Raw genomic sequence first — 15,496 nt, 5'->3', positions numbered from 1 at the left:
AGTACACTGAGTTTCCAGCGTTTGGAAAACTTGTTTCAGAATGATGAGGAGAGTTTTGGGATTTTCATGTATTTACTAGTTAAGTCTTTAGGGCGATGTCTCCTCCCATGAAAACTAGTCACTTTTTAATTGATTGTGTCAGTAACAATGAACTCAAATATTTTTTTTTTGTGGTAGACACTCTTACCACTGTTGTTCACAATGACTTGCATTCTTTTCTTGATAAAACACTGTTTGGATGTCCGAAAACATTTTTCAGCTTAGAAATATCTTTGTATCTTCCAAAGTCTCTTGCAAAGCAGCTTTCTTACCTTCATTTGCTTGATAGGATAAGCATGAATTCTTTGTGGGAATACTGGAGTATTGCAAAGAGAAACTTTATTGGGCATTGTTCAGTGTTACCATCCAACCCTCTAGTACCTGGGGAACTTTTCCAGCCAAGTCTATGCACCAGTTTTAGCTCATATAATTCTCAAATTCTGATTTATTTTTAGAAAAAATAGTTCTAAAGATACTGGGTGTCACATTACTATAAACTATTTGGAGGCTATAAATTCAATTTTGTATAACTGAAAGAGCTGTAATCCTTTGTGTTAATTTTTTTAAGTGTTGTTTACAAGGCTAGAAGTACTTGTTTAAATATTACTTAAAATACTTCATTTAGATTCTTTGAGCTCATTTCAATTTTTTTGTGGTTGAAGCATAACAGTGGGAGCTTTGTAAGGCACATAACATCAGCCCACACAGATAAGTAAAATTATAAACTTATTACTTATGCTGCTTATGGAAAGATTCCTTTGAGTGAAGTATGGGTTAATGTAGGAATGTGAATAATACATTGTTTCTGGAAGTGTATGTTTGCGATGAGGTGGCTGAGTGTGTGTTAAGTTGAACACTGAGGAAACTTTCGATAATTTATGTAATTATAAATAGACTGTGAGGAGACTGATCCAGTATTTAAGGGCAAGGACAATCTCTGGCAGCTGTGGAATCCCAGATGAGGCGTTTTTTGGTTGCTGCCTTCCCAGAAGCTTAGTTTGTGGTTCCAGCCTGGGCCACACACTGTGCCTAGCAAACAGGAATAGTGATTAGGAGTTATCAAATATGCTTTTCCTGACTAAAGCATTTTTTAACCTGACAAAGGAAAACCAAAAAGTAGCTCTGATGTTCAAGATTTTTCTTAAAAGTCTCAGAAGAAAAAAAAAAAAAAGAGGAAGTTCCTAGTGAGAATTGAAGTTCTATAATTGGCCTCTTCCATTTATTTACTTAACTGGGAGCATCTTCCTTCCATTCATCCTCTCATAGTTTTGATTATAAAATAAAATTCTGGGATTGAGGCGGGGTTACAATCCTATGTCTATTAAAGGGACATTAGCCGGACAGTTGCCAAGGGAAGACTCTGAAATGGCCTTAATTGAAAACAGAATTGGACAAAAACAGTACTCCGACTGCCTGGAGCATGAGGATGCAGCTAAGTGGGTAAGACCTTGTGATCTCCATGTTTGCATTCTACACATCTCTCAAGAGGAGGAGCTCCAAAATCTATGAATTAGCAGCAGCAGTAATGGGTTCTGTTGCCTTGTTCATGAGTCAGGACTTGTTGACTTGCTTCTTTTTGCTTGGGTAAGAGCCATGGTGTCAGGAGAAAAAGTAGTGTCAAACAGAACTGCTTTCCTGAAAAATACTTCGTATGTCCATATCACTGACTAGAGTCTTTTCTTCTTGCCCTGTATCGTCCTTTGAGGCTTTAGTTTCCCTGAAGTTGTTGCTTCCCTTTTTCCTCTTGTGGATGCATGATGGATTTTGCGCTCTTCAACTTTTTCCACTACAGAAAGTCTGATAACTCCATTCAGGTAAAAGCAGAGCTTTGCACCTCTTTCACCAGTGTAAGAGCAGAAGCACTTGCTGTTTGCTCCTCTCTTCCAGTTGATATGTTGCCACAAGCAAATTGTACAGCTTCTAAGAAATGTGGATCAAGTGGCAACCAATGTGCTGCCATCGAGGAGCTTGGGGTAGGATCAGTTTCCTTATAATTGCACTGCAATCTGCAGTCAGTTATTTAGTAGTAATTTAAAATGAAATCTTAGCCCAGTCCGTGTCTAAAGCAAGCACGATATTCCTGGTGGGATTATCAGCTCTTAGGAGGAACATGAAATATGTGGTTTTGAGATCTCTAAAGCTGAAGAAGGAGAAAGGTTGGTTGGTTTGTTTGTTTTACTGTCAACTAATTTGTCTCATGGGTAAACTGGCCTCTTTCACCCATGGCGTGTTTTGTTGTTGAGGTTCCTGTGTGTGCATTCTGACAAAATACCACAACAAAGCCAGGGTTTGTATCAGAAAAAGAAATATGTGTAGGCGGGAGGATGCAGCAATGTGCTGCAGTGGTCCTTCAGCCTGGGCTGTCACTGGATGGACTGTGGAGTGCACAGGTGAAGAATACTTCAGCTGTAAAGTGCATCTGCCTCTCAGTCCAGACTCAACCATTAGACAGCAAAGATGGTCACGCCAGATGAACGCTGCTCTGTCATTTAGAACCATCTGGCTCGGAGTCAGTTTGCCTTAGATGTCAGTCAGCCAAGTGCCGGAAAGAAGTGATAAAACTGAAAAAGCATATGCTTTAGTTAATCCCCATGCCTGTTCATTTCTAAGACAAACTGTTACCTGAAAATTGAGCAGGAAATAGTTGGCCTAAGACTTTCTCAGTTCTCTCTGTAGTTTATCTCTAATTGTTTCTTGTACTTTAAATATAAGCAATTATGGAACAAACTTACTAAGTTAAATGCTATCTATATGAGGTTGCATCTGCAGAATGACAAAATGAGACTTTCAGAGTTACAACTCTACAAGTTTTCTTGCTTTAAAAAATTCTACATCTGAAGTCATGTGTATGGGCATGCTCATAGTAGATGACATAACTTTCTATTATTTCTGTGAGGAATGTTTAAAAATTACAAATGCATGTCACAGCAGAGGAGCATAACACTTGCCTTCCCAAGCATGCTGTGGGCTCTGCAGTGTTGCATTTCTTAGGAGAGTAATGCTTGTATCAAAAAGTATTTCTGCTGCTTTACCTATATTACAGCATTGGAAGTGTGTTAAGGGAGAAATTATTAATGTAACAGAGCAACATAAACACCTAAGTTTGAGGAGTTTGATCTATATCAAGTGACCTTTGCTGCGGTAAATTGTCATAAAAGTATCTGGTTCTTGGTTACTTTTTGGACAGATAGAGGGAGTTCTCGAAATTATTCTTTCATTTCACTGCCTATTTATAGTGAGTTTTCATTTTTGTCTCCCTTGATGCGTGTGAAGTCTGATGTTAAGCAGCTGAGTATGAATGAAATCAGAGTTCACAAACATACTGAAAAATGTATTTGTAACAAGGATGAAGAATGTAATTATTTTTAAACCATTGGACCTGAAGTCACAGAGAATGTGTTGATAAATTACTATAACTTGGTGGTGTATTTGGAAGGATACTGCTCTGGAGAATTAACCTTTTGAAATAAAAACCAGAATTAAATGGAGTGAAGAAGAAAATTTGTGTCCTGCCCAGAATTGCTGTATTGATCTGTCTGTGGTCTTTACTGGCATTAAAAGCAGGGAGCATACATATCCTGCTGACAGATGTTGAAGTTAGAAAGACCAGGATGGGATGGAAAGGGCCCAGAGGATTTGTCCCTAACTTGACTCCTGTCAAACTGTCTCTCTGACAAGGATGTTTTTTCCTCCAGTTGTAAGCGCAGAGTCCTCAAGGGGCTGAAGGCTTTCATCATTGCTTGCTTTTGAAGGGGAAGTTGTTGGACATGTGCCCAGTTAGGCTGCAAGGAGGGTGGGTTGAAATGCCGTGGAAGAAGGCCAGCGTGCACTTTAACCTGGCAATATTTGGCTTACATTTGTCGTGTCGTGATAAGGATGGGCAGTGCTTCCTTGTATCATGAACGCTGCTGTTCAGTAATTACAGATACCAGTCTGTTCATTGTGAGAACCCTCTTGGTCTGGAGTTGAGGTTTTAACTGGGAAGTAGATTAGAATAGAAACGGGAAGAAGGTTCCAAATCTGCACTTCTTTTTTTGTTTTGAAGTTGAGTGTTCACTAAATACCCCTTGAATCTGGTTTTCAGTTCACTTTGATGCCATTAGAGAAGAATCTCCAAATCTATAGTTACTACTATTTGTGCCACTTGAGTTGTGTGTTATTACTGAGGTAGAGAAACTGCTCAGTTATGTAATAGCTGTTATGCCAAGGAGTTCCAGTTGATTTCATCCAGAATTTTATTTTTCTTCCATGGCTTCGGATAATAGAGTGTGCCAGTTAAGAGATGTGGTTCTGCTTTGTACCAATCAAACTTGGTATCTGTTTTATACATAAATACTGATGACAACTCCACCAGCAATGCTTTTTTTTTCCTATATATACAGACATACGCACACACACAAGTATGTTAATATGTCCTGCGATTTTTTATACAGCTTCGTAAGTTAGTGACTGCTAGTCTGTACGTTTTTGTGTACTGCAGTTATGTTTGCATGGGCATCTGTTCTTTTATACATGGACCCATGACGAGAATTGAGACAATAGTCCTGGCACAAGATGCCCAGCATGAGAACAGACACCTCCGTTTGTGGTGCAATGCCTTTGAAGAGTTTCCTTTATGCTTCCATAGCATAGGTTGAGCTTCCATCTAAGTTGCCATTCCATTTAGCATTTTAAGCATTTGGAGTGAAGAAACATTCTGGAAAAATACACTTATCTATGTAGGCACATCTCTCCTTGATTCATATCTTTAACTGTCTTATTTTAATGCAATGATATTGTAGATATTTTTACTAGGCATAGTACATGAATGCACAGGTGTATTCTTACACATCAGGCAGATTAAAAGATGTATTCCTGTTTTTCATTAGGTTTCTATGCTTAAAATTAGTAAGAGTTGGAAAACATTATAGTATGTTTATATTTAAAATTACTTCTAGCATTTTAAGTTGAAATAGGAAGAATGAGGGAAAAGGATAAGATCCTCTTTTCCATGTGAACAAATAATTTAGTGTAGAATGAACATGAGACTCACTCTGTTTAGCCAGTAAATTAACAAATGAAAGGGCTCCCTCTATGGTTTCTCCTATAAAATTACAAGTAAATGTGTTCCCTAGTCAAAGGGAAAAATTGGGGTTGCTTATAATTTCTTTTTTAACATATATGTATGTAATAGGAAAAAATGTTTTAAATATATTGCTGCTATTTTAACTTTGCAAGCGAAATCTGTATGTTAACCTTCAAGAGTTAGCGCTCGAGTTCAAGTTAGCGCTGAGTATTCAGCCTGCTCAGAATATTGATACACTAATGAAACAGTCTTACTATTTTTGGTTTTAACATGAATTTGTGTTTTGTTTCAGGATATTGCCGTATGGGTGTTTAGCAACTGGAGATCACTCTGGCCTTATTGAGGCTGTTTCTAGTTCAGAAACCATTGCTGACATTCAGTTAAATAGTAGCAACGTTGCTGCCGCCGCTGCCTTCAACAAAGATGCTCTCTTAAACTGGCTGAAGGAATACAATTTAGGGTAATTTCTACAGTTATTTTCTCACCCATAGTGTAAGCTACAAAATTCCTGTAAGTTTCTATTTCAATACTGAGGAATGTGTGGCTCTTCTGGCGGGTTTGTCACTACTTATTTTTCTAGTGTGGTGAATTCTGACTCAGATTCATGATGCCTTTGCAATTCAAACAACAATCCAGCTGAAATTCTGGGATTTGCAGCATTTTGACTGCATGTTGTTGAGTAAGTCATACGAGATTTGGCAAAACAAACAAACACAAGAAAACTACATGGGACTCAAGTCTTGATGTTGTAGCCTTTCATAGTATTTCCATTTCTCCTGTTCTCCACAGATAACTTTTACTGTATTTTCTCTCAAATATGTACAGTTTTACAACATCCTAATGGGCTTCTGGTTTAAACAAGCAAAAATCCTTTTTTGAGGTCAAGGTATGACGTAAATTAGCAGTAGTATGCACTAACATTGTTTGTCTTTGTGCTTTTAGGGATGACTTGGATCGAGCCATTGAAGAATTTACTCTGTCTTGTGCTGGCTACTGTGTAGCTACTTATGTGTTAGGAATTGGTGACAGACACAGTGACAATATCATGGTCAGAAAAAATGGGCAGGTAAAAATCTCTTTTGTGTCTCTGTCTGAGAATTATCTTGAGAACCATTAATTTCTTTAGTGTCCCAGTAAAATGAAATCCATGCATTGTTGGAACTGCTGTCTTTGTTTACTGAGAATTGACGAGAGCTTCAAAGAAAGGAAATGTAAGAAGAGCAAAAGGACTGACCAGTGCTTGTTTAGTCAGCAATTGTGTATCAAGCGAGGCTGTTCTAGACAACTTCAGAACATCCAAAAGCCTGCTAATAGTTCAGATTCATTGAATAAAAGTAGTCTTAGAGTATCTTGCAAAAGACCTTCATTAAAAATACAGGAATTGCAGTTTTGAGTGGTATAGCTTTCCTGAAGTTAGTCTCTGCAGTCCCTCCTGCAGAAATTTTCTATACGGAACTCAGTACCAGCTAAATGCTGTGAGCAGAAGTCTCAAAATCTAGAACCTAGGTAAACTCTTAGAAATTTATTTCCCTGTTTAATTGCTACTTTTCACTGTAACATGTCTGATTTTATTTAAGTTATTCTGACTATAAAAGTAGCAAGGGTTATAAAAGTGAGAGTTTTACAGATATTTGCAACATTCTTTTAAGTTTTTACCTACTAGAAGAAAGCCGAAATGCCCTTATCTTTGATTCTAAATCAGGAGAACTGTCACAGATTCCTTGAGATTAATTTAAGTTCTACTAGCTTTGCTCCTGACTTTATGTAGGAAGCCCTTGGATATTATGATGTTGAGCCTCATGGGCTCATCGCTGGGCTCATTTCTCTATCTGATATTACCAACAAGATGTCTATTGGCAGACACCAGAAGCTTAAATCTGAGATAATCTTTTGCACACTGATTTGTAGCAGTGGTCTCTTGTAACATCGTGGATGTTATTGCTGACTTTAAATAAATCTTGAAATGTTTTAAAACTAAATACTTCCAAAGGGTTGAAACCATGGGCTATGGAGAGTAGCGTTATGAGTTAACTGTTCTTGATACCAGCATTTTGTAGAGATATAAGGGAAATATTTAACTGGAGAAATTAATTTTCGCTTCTGCTTTTTTAGCTCTTTCATATAGATTTTGGGCATATTCTTGGAAACTTCAAGTCCAAGTTTGGAATTAAAAGGGAACGGGTACCTTTCATACTCACCTATGATTTCATTCATGTTATTCAACAAGGAAAAACAGGGAACATTGAGAAATTTGGTCGGTGAGTATTATTTTGATTTCTTAATTTGTAACTGAGATGATCTCTGGTGATAATTTCCAGCACACCAAGAACCTGCCTGGGTCTGGTTTGCTCACTTGTACTTCTATGAAGGTGTGCTACCATGCATTTACGATGTTATCTACTACTCTACCTAAGCTAGAATATATATACACATTACTTCATACGTCAGAAACCACAGCTCTGCAGTAGAAAGCTACACTACCTTTTTATCTTGGGCAGGAGATAGCAGATTCTTCTGGGCTCATCTTTTTACCTTCAGCAGCACTGTGCACTAGGGAGGGATTCCATAGACTGTTGGTTCAAGTGAGATGAAGCAGTGGACTTAGAAACAGGCTCCCTTCTGCCCTTCCTGTCCATCCACGCACACTCAGTACGCTGACCAGTCCTGGCCTTAGATGCTCTGGCATCTACAGCCATCTGCTCAGAATCCAACACTGTTGCATGCCCCTTCCCAACTTGGGTTAGAGAGCTACAGTGGAACATGAAAGCACATGACAAGAAAAAACTACCCTCTGTGATCTTACCTGTTGAGATAGATTGATTTTTTTTTTTTTTTTTTTTTTTTTTTTTTTCCCCCCTCTCTCCTGCTTCTGTATCATTCTCACCAGTTGACAGGATGGGCATTGTGGATGTTTTCCTGCCACTTTGCTGTCAGTTTTCACAGGAAGAAGTTTTTGGTAGGCATGAAATTAAGTACCTGGATATGGCTTGACAAATTTTCTGGCTGCTTCTGGTAGAAGCAGCTGTGCATATATTTGTAATGGTGGGTCTAGAAGAATGGAAAACACCTGCCAGTGAACATGACTCTCCCGGAGAGTGAACAAATTAACCTGTAGCTCCATTTTTAAAACCAGTAAGCAAAGACTGTTATTTGACTGTGCTGTTGCAAGAGCTGTGGAATATGGAGTACTTTAAATAGCAGTAGGATTCCATTTTCTCTTGAAAAATGCCTCAGAAGAGATTTATTCTTCGAAATATAGACTGTCATCTTATTCTGAAGGGGTCTTCCCATTTTCCAGATTGAACACTGGACAGTGGCACATTTAGGAATATTGAGCAAGTTCTCAAGTGTCTGCATGATGGGTCTTTATGACAGATCTGGCAGCTCAATTTTGACCATGTTTTCAGGAAGGAATTACTGTACAGACAGGCTGGATTGGCAGGAGCTGCTACAGAGGTTCTGTTTTTCCATCGTAGGTCCACTATATAGGATCAGCAGGGCATTTCACCTAATTCATTCTCAGGAAGGTCAAACACTGGCATTACCTTTGGCATTTTTTGGTCTTTCGGAAGAATATGCTTTTTAAATTTTCTTTAAAGCTTTTGGTCCTGTACCAATGTTTTACGGGCTTGTTGGAGAGGCATGGGTTATTTTTGTTGGAATGCATTGGAGGTTCTGTAGACATCTCTGTTGTCCTTTCTGTTACCATGTTCCTAGGATATGTGTGTTAGGCCAATTTTTTTGAAATGGTTACATATATTTGTCAACAGTGTAAGTTCTCATGTGTTGTCTTCGTTGCATGTGCATTGTGGTTGAACATGAAGGTTCCGCCAGTATTGTGAAGAAGCATACTTGATTCTGCGAAAACACGGAAACCTATTTATTACACTCTTTGCACTGATGTTAACTGCAGGGCTTCCAGAGCTAACCTCTGTCAAGGACATCCAGTATCTCAAGGTAAAGTAAGATCTACAGCTCAGCGGGACTTAACACTTTTCCAGTACGTGAGTTTTGGTTCCTAGATGAATACATTTTGTTTCCTATTTCTCTCAAGATTGCCACACGGTGAAAGGAAACTATGAATATACTTTCTTCTCAGCCATTCTATAAAGAGCTCAGCATCCCTGCATCTTAAGTGTAGTCATTTCAGGGGTGTTTTATGTCTTGGCTCTTGCACAAGCATAGACCTGTAAAGGTGAAAATTATTTGCTTAATTCTTTACTTTTATCTTTAAACCCAGAAAATACTACTAATATATTGCTTGATGAATAATCAGTGAAAAAGTGTCAAAACAAACACAATGTGGTTTGTGTTGAAAGGTGAAGGAGGCTTTAACTGTGGTTTTTAAAATTCATAACAGTACTTGTTTTCCTGTCTTCTTAGGACTCTCTCGCCTTAGGGAAGAGTGAAGAAGAAGCACTAAAACAATTTAAGCAAAAGTTTGATGAAGCACTCCGGGAAAGCTGGACTACTAAAGTGAACTGGATGGCTCACACTGTTCGAAAAGATTACAGATCCTAGAAGATTTTTGCATTTGCACTAAGCTGAATGTTACCTTGATAAGTGTTTCTAAAGGGGACCTGTAGCATGGACCAACAAAACTTATTTTAAACAACAAAGAAAACAAAACAACAAGAAGAAATGTGCTGAAATAAATCCTGAGTCTTTTGCACTCTGCTTCTGAATGCTTGATTCCAAGACTGTCTCTACAAATAGCGAACATCCTGGATAATCAGTTCCTGCTGACTTTGCACGCTGAGAGCTACTAGGCATTTTTAAAAATTCTTTGGTACTTTATGGAGATGTAAATATTTGGTTTTATACGTTGGGGTAATGTGCCCTAACATACTCAGGAGGTTTGAAGACCTCTGACAGAACTGGTGTTTGTTTAAAGTTGGGACTTGAAGAGGAAATTTTTTTTTTATATCCTAATCTGGCTAAAAATGACCACATTGTGTATATTTTTCATAAGAACTCTGCCCTACTGGCACAGATGCATTAATTCTACTGTAAATAGCAACCACAGTATCATTGTATTACAGGGAGCTGCTTTCATGTCTTATACTGCTGCCAAAAGAAGAGCAGGTATCTGTAAGATGGAGAGGGGTGAGAGATGGGGCGGGGGGATGGACCTTTTAAAATGATGCAGTGTCCAGATGTTCAGGGTTGCACAATTTTGTTCCTCTGACACAACGCACACAGAAGCAGCCCTTCAGAAAGAGGAAAGTTAGGCCAATTCCGAACACGTCTGAGAATCCCTCGCTGGTGAATGGTCTCCCATTTGGCTTCTGGGGCTTTGTTTTCAGCTCCTTAAGGGGCACCTTTATTTCAGGTTCAGCAAGAAGCCTTACATTGAAATGCGTATCTCAGATTAGTTGTGCCATGTAAATGTACTGACTTATATATGGAAAATTTTCATTAAATATACTACACATAGTGATTTTTAGAGCATATGTACCAAAACCCACAAATGTTTGAAAAAGCAAGTGTTTATGGGTATAGATCATTCCATAAAACACCAATGAGAAGTCATTAATCTTTCCATATTTATTAAAAGCTTGCAGTAATGTTGCTTTACCAAGATATATATGTTGAAGATGGTTGCTGAAGAAACTGGATTTGTTTTAATTTATTTAGTGAGGTACCAGGCTTTTAGGTGCTTAAATGGAGAGCAAATTTGTTACGTGCAATAGGGAACTGCTGATAAAAGGTGTAACGTACTGTTTCTGAACATCAGCAAGATAGACTTTAACTACTGCTTGTTCTCCAAGGAACACTGGTAGCTCAATTCTCGTTGACATTTGGAAGAGAATTAAACATATATATATTTACTTTTTGACTAAACAGTTGTTTTGCATAGAATGTTGTTTTCTGTAGGAATTTAATTAAAGGTGGTTTTACTTTGTTGAGAGTGATGTATTATTTTTTGTTGTTGTTTGGGGGTTTTGTTATTTCTTTTAAAGGTCAAGAACCTGTCTGGAGCCAGAATAGCATTTTATGCTGTAGTTTGATTCTCTTGTCCTCACCATCCAGGCTAATCTTTGTATCTGTAGCTAAAAAGGCAAGTCTGTTCCATGTTCCACCCCAGACTTCTGAGGCTTTCAACAAGTCATTCCAGTGAGTGCCTTAGATTCCCATCAGCAAAATGGAGAAAGTAGCACTGACCTCCAGATGCATAAACACCTTCCCTCGGTTACCACTGGGGTACTGCACAGAGTAAAGATGGTTTGTAATGTGATTTTTTTTTTTGGATGTCAGTTTAATGCAGGCTATAAAAGTATTTGAGCCAGGCAATGTGATTTCCTTGCCATCTTCTTTAAAAGTGCTAGTACTCGGAGATTATTAGAAAATACTGCTTCTGCTCAGTATTTGTATTGGTTAATAGCCCTTGAATGGGATATGTTGTATTTGGTTGTCTTTACCTTCACTACATTTACTCTTTGCAATTTATTAGCAAGAATCGGGAAAGAAAGTTAGAGGCTTGTTAAATGGTGTATTTCCGTGTTTGGCAGCAAAAGAAAAGAATACATTTTCCTCATGTAAATTGAACTTGGTTGTCAGTTAGCTGAGAGGATAGCACATGTCACAAAAATGCTTTTCCAGGCTGACTTCTCGAGGGGAACCTTACATGAAGCTGTGTTTATAAAGTAACCCAGGTTAATTTTGTGATACCTTCAAGTTAAGTTTTGAGAGGAGTACTGTTTTGCTGAATTGTATTAGTAAATAGATAACCACTTGCCCTGTGTTTCTATCATCCATGCTACAGCTTGTGGCATACAGATTCTCATTCAGAAAATACGTAAGTAAATAAATAAATAAACCACTTCGTGAAAAGTAGGAGAGGCAGTCTGTCCTCCCCATTTTGTCATCCAAGAGGAGAACAGTGGAATTTTGTCACATCAGTCCATTAATTATTTCTGTACTTATCTCCTGAAGTAATGGTAGGTTAATTTGAGTGGGATCATATTGTTTTCTTCTTCTGAGCCATTATTTTAGACCATTGGCAGAATTCAGAAGGCATCAAATGGTCAGATTATAATATGAGAGTTTAAAGATTTTGTTTATAACAGTGAGTGAAAACATAACCTTTTTAAATGTGGAAGCTTCGGAAAGGATATAATTTTATGCAGCTGTAGAAAAGAAATATAAGCTACAACTTTAGTGTAAAACACCTGCAGTTCAGATAGTCTCATGTTAATTACTTTTCTCTAAGTTGACTTCTAATCTGGTCTGTGCATTTCCACTGGAAAAATTACTTAAACCAGCTCTGCTTCTCAAGACCTGCCTTGTATCTGACAGGGGAAAAGATACCTAGACTACTTAAGAAACAACAACTGAAATAGGGTATGTATAGGGTGTGTATATTGTATACATTTGTTCTGATGAGGTTTTTTTGATTGCATGATTAGTTGATGGGTTTGTTTTCTCTACCTTGTATAATTTGATTTGTGACAAATGGTGACAGCTGCTGCTTTTACACTGTTGCTTGTCCTGTATTTGATTTCCAAGGGAAAAGCTCACAGGGATTTGCCCCTCACTAGTGGAGTTGCTTTCTTCCCCTTTTGTGCTTTTATTGGTTTTATTGACAGTGGTGTGTTGATTTGTTAAGTCATTCACATCCTAGCAAATGCCTTGACAGAGCCTATTCATATATCTAATAGTCCGATATTCCTCTTTAATTTCCTAGAGCTACTGAAATCAGATAATTTAATAGTACAGGCTCTTAATAATTAACATGTCAGGCTATGACCATAGCTTTAGGAATTATTTCAAGCCTAAATCTTCTATGTATGTGATCAGTATTTCTATTATTCTTTCACAGTATATTGTATTAATATAATTACATGTCTGAGCTGGCTTTAAAATCGAAAGCTGAAATGCTGTACTCAGATAATGCATTCTGGTTTTTGGCAAGTTTTCTTAAAATAACTTTTAAAATAAGTTGTCTGACATAATACTGTCAAGAGATGAAGTAGTAGAGCTGTCTTGATGAATGCAAATTTTAGCAGGTGCTGCCACACGAGATGGCAATGCTGTATTGCTGGTGGACCTCACACTTTGCATATGGCTGTTGGATTTTTTTTTTTTTTTTTTAATAGACAAATGTGCCTCATTCTGGCCTGGCTCACAAGATGAAAGTCAGACTATGCTCAAAGTAATGGTTTTATTTCCTGGCCACAATACCACACTGACTACTGTTTCCAGTGCAGAACTGTTTTGTTTGAGGCATGTCTGTCTGCCACTGACTGTTGGTGGATATAGTCTGGGCATAAGGTGAGTGGTGAAATTATTTCTGTAACTGGAATAGCTTTGCAAGTCAGTCACAGTAAGATCACAATTGTAAAATCTCAAGTGATTAAATAGACATAGGGATTGCTGATCTTTCATATTTTGGCAGGTCAGTTCAAAAAACTAGCTTTGCCTGTCCTCAGAAAATTGGTTTAGATGGTGTGGATGTGAAAGCTTCCTCTGATATCTTCTGTGGGAACAGCATGCACAATCTCATGCCTACGTGGGTCACTTACTTAGGCAGCACAGGTAAGTGTCTGCTAGTGCAGGGGCTGGGGAGTCAGCAGAGCTGGATTTTTCTAATGTTTCCATGGGGACACTGGGGACTTTTTCATGTAAACCCGAGCGTGCAGAAAGAACAAACATGGTCTCGGTAATATGGGATCCCAAGCAGATCTCTGAAGCAGAGTTCAGTAGCCAATCCAAGAAAGGTGCAGTAATTTTACCAGTTAATGCTACTGAGAAAACTTGAGTACCGTGCTGCTCATGCTACCTCATTTCATAATAAAAATATTGTGGTTACTCTTTCCAAGCATGACTTCATGCCTGATCAAGAAGAGGGTATGTGCTTCTGCCCATGCTGACCAAGGAATTTATTTACCCTGCTCATATTACTAGCTGTTCTTCAAATAGCCTAGCAAAATGGCAGTAACTGTTGGTGAAGTGAGGAGGAAAAAAACAAACAAACAAACAAAAGCTATTTCCTTCACTGAGCTGGGCTTGCATGCTACTGTTACTGGGATGCCTTTCCAGCCTAACAGCCCACATGAGGAACTTACTGTCTGTCTTCTAGCAAACCAGAAGGGAAACTGCCAGTTAGATACTGATAGAACTTTACTTGTTATGTCACCTCTAGAACATGTAAAAGGTTAATTCTGATTTGCTGGGTATTGTTTGGCTTTTATGAAGCAAATGAGCGGAAGTGACAATTGAGCACCATGGAAATATGATTTCTGTTTGTGAATCCTGCCTAATGTTTTCTCCTACATATTTTACTTAACAGGCTTTGCCCTGTGAGCATTCTCTGGATGTGCATTTGTGATCTGACCACCTGTACGACATGGGCAAAGTAGCTCATTCTAGTTTCTGAAACTGTCTCTTTAGTTCCTTTGCATAAGGAGCATTGAGTGTTCATTTGACATCAGAAAAGGAGCTGAGCAGTATCGCTCAGGATACTCTGGATTGTGGGGATGCTGTATACATGGCTCTGAATTCCTCTTGTTGAAACTTTTCCATGGGGGCAGGGGGACCAACCACACAACACAAGAATGGATGATATAGCCCAGTTAAAGTACTCCCTAGGGACAGGAAAAAAAAAAAAATCTGGATTCTAGTCCCCTTACCAAACATGCAGTGGAACAAAAATGGAACAGCTCCAAAAGGGGAGTGGGAAGGACAGAGAGTCCTTTCCCTTGTGGACTAATGGCTTGGGAACTTAGGAAGAGGAGTGGTGAACCAAAGGTCCAAACTTCCTAGCCTGTGTTCTGTCCACTTGGCTTAATAAAAGAACTCTTAATGTCAAAGTGAGACGAAGTCTGTTTAGCCCATTCCCTACCAAATAGCAAGGAATTCATCCTGCATATAGATTTGTGCCAGTTGGCTTGGGAGAAGATGCATGCTGCTAAGTTTGGGCTGATATGCTTCAGAGGCTGCTTCCATGCTTAAGCTGTATTTATGAATTCCATAAAGGTGAATAGCCTTGTGTATGCCCAGACCTTAATGCTACCCACCCCTACCTGTGTGTATTGGCTAGTCACCGTGCTGCTCTCCTGGTCGTCACTGGGCAAGCTCTTCCATGCACTGTGAAGGGAATGGAGACAAACATCTCAAGGCGTGGGTTCCACTGGTATGCTTAAACTTTGAATACTGTTTTATTTGGTGCTGTACTACACAGATCTTAAACCCAAAGAAGATTTTGAGTTGCAATTGTTATTGTTCCTCATAAGGAAAGGTACTGGATCATAATTTAGGAGCTGAAAGACTGTAAAAGTTCAGATGTTCTAGAAGGGAATTCAAATGCAATCTGCAGTGTTTGTGGCCAGGATAGCCTTTAGAAACCCAGTTTCCCCATCAAATTGCATACCCATGCTAGTTAATTTAAAA

At 38.5% G+C, this 15,496-nt stretch overlaps 1 protein-coding gene across 2 annotated transcripts in view; it reads left to right on the top strand.

Moving 5' to 3' along the window:
- The window catches only part of PIK3CB (phosphatidylinositol-4,5-bisphosphate 3-kinase catalytic subunit beta), a 101,761-nt gene extending 90,768 nt beyond the window's left edge, over positions 1–10,993 (top strand). For both annotated transcript variants that reach the window (XM_065639836.1, XM_065639837.1), the window contains 5 exons: positions 5,397–5,564; positions 6,047–6,170; positions 7,217–7,362; positions 8,929–9,061; positions 9,488–10,993. In XM_065639836.1, coding sequence (XP_065495908.1) covers positions 5,397–5,564; positions 6,047–6,170; positions 7,217–7,362; positions 8,929–9,061; positions 9,488–9,625 — 709 coding nt within the window. In that variant the 3' untranslated portion in view covers positions 9,626–10,993. The remainder of the gene's footprint in view (positions 1–5,396; positions 5,565–6,046; positions 6,171–7,216; positions 7,363–8,928; positions 9,062–9,487) is intronic.
- Positions 10,994–15,496: the final 4,503 nt, after the last annotated feature.

The sequence above is a fragment of the Caloenas nicobarica genome, chromosome 8, assembly GCF_036013445.1.
Source record: "Caloenas nicobarica isolate bCalNic1 chromosome 8, bCalNic1.hap1, whole genome shotgun sequence".
In the NCBI taxonomy this organism is placed as follows: Eukaryota; Metazoa; Chordata; class Aves; order Columbiformes; family Columbidae; genus Caloenas; species Caloenas nicobarica.
Note: the sequence above shows the minus strand (reverse complement) of the source record. Positions and strands in the feature narration are given on the sequence as shown.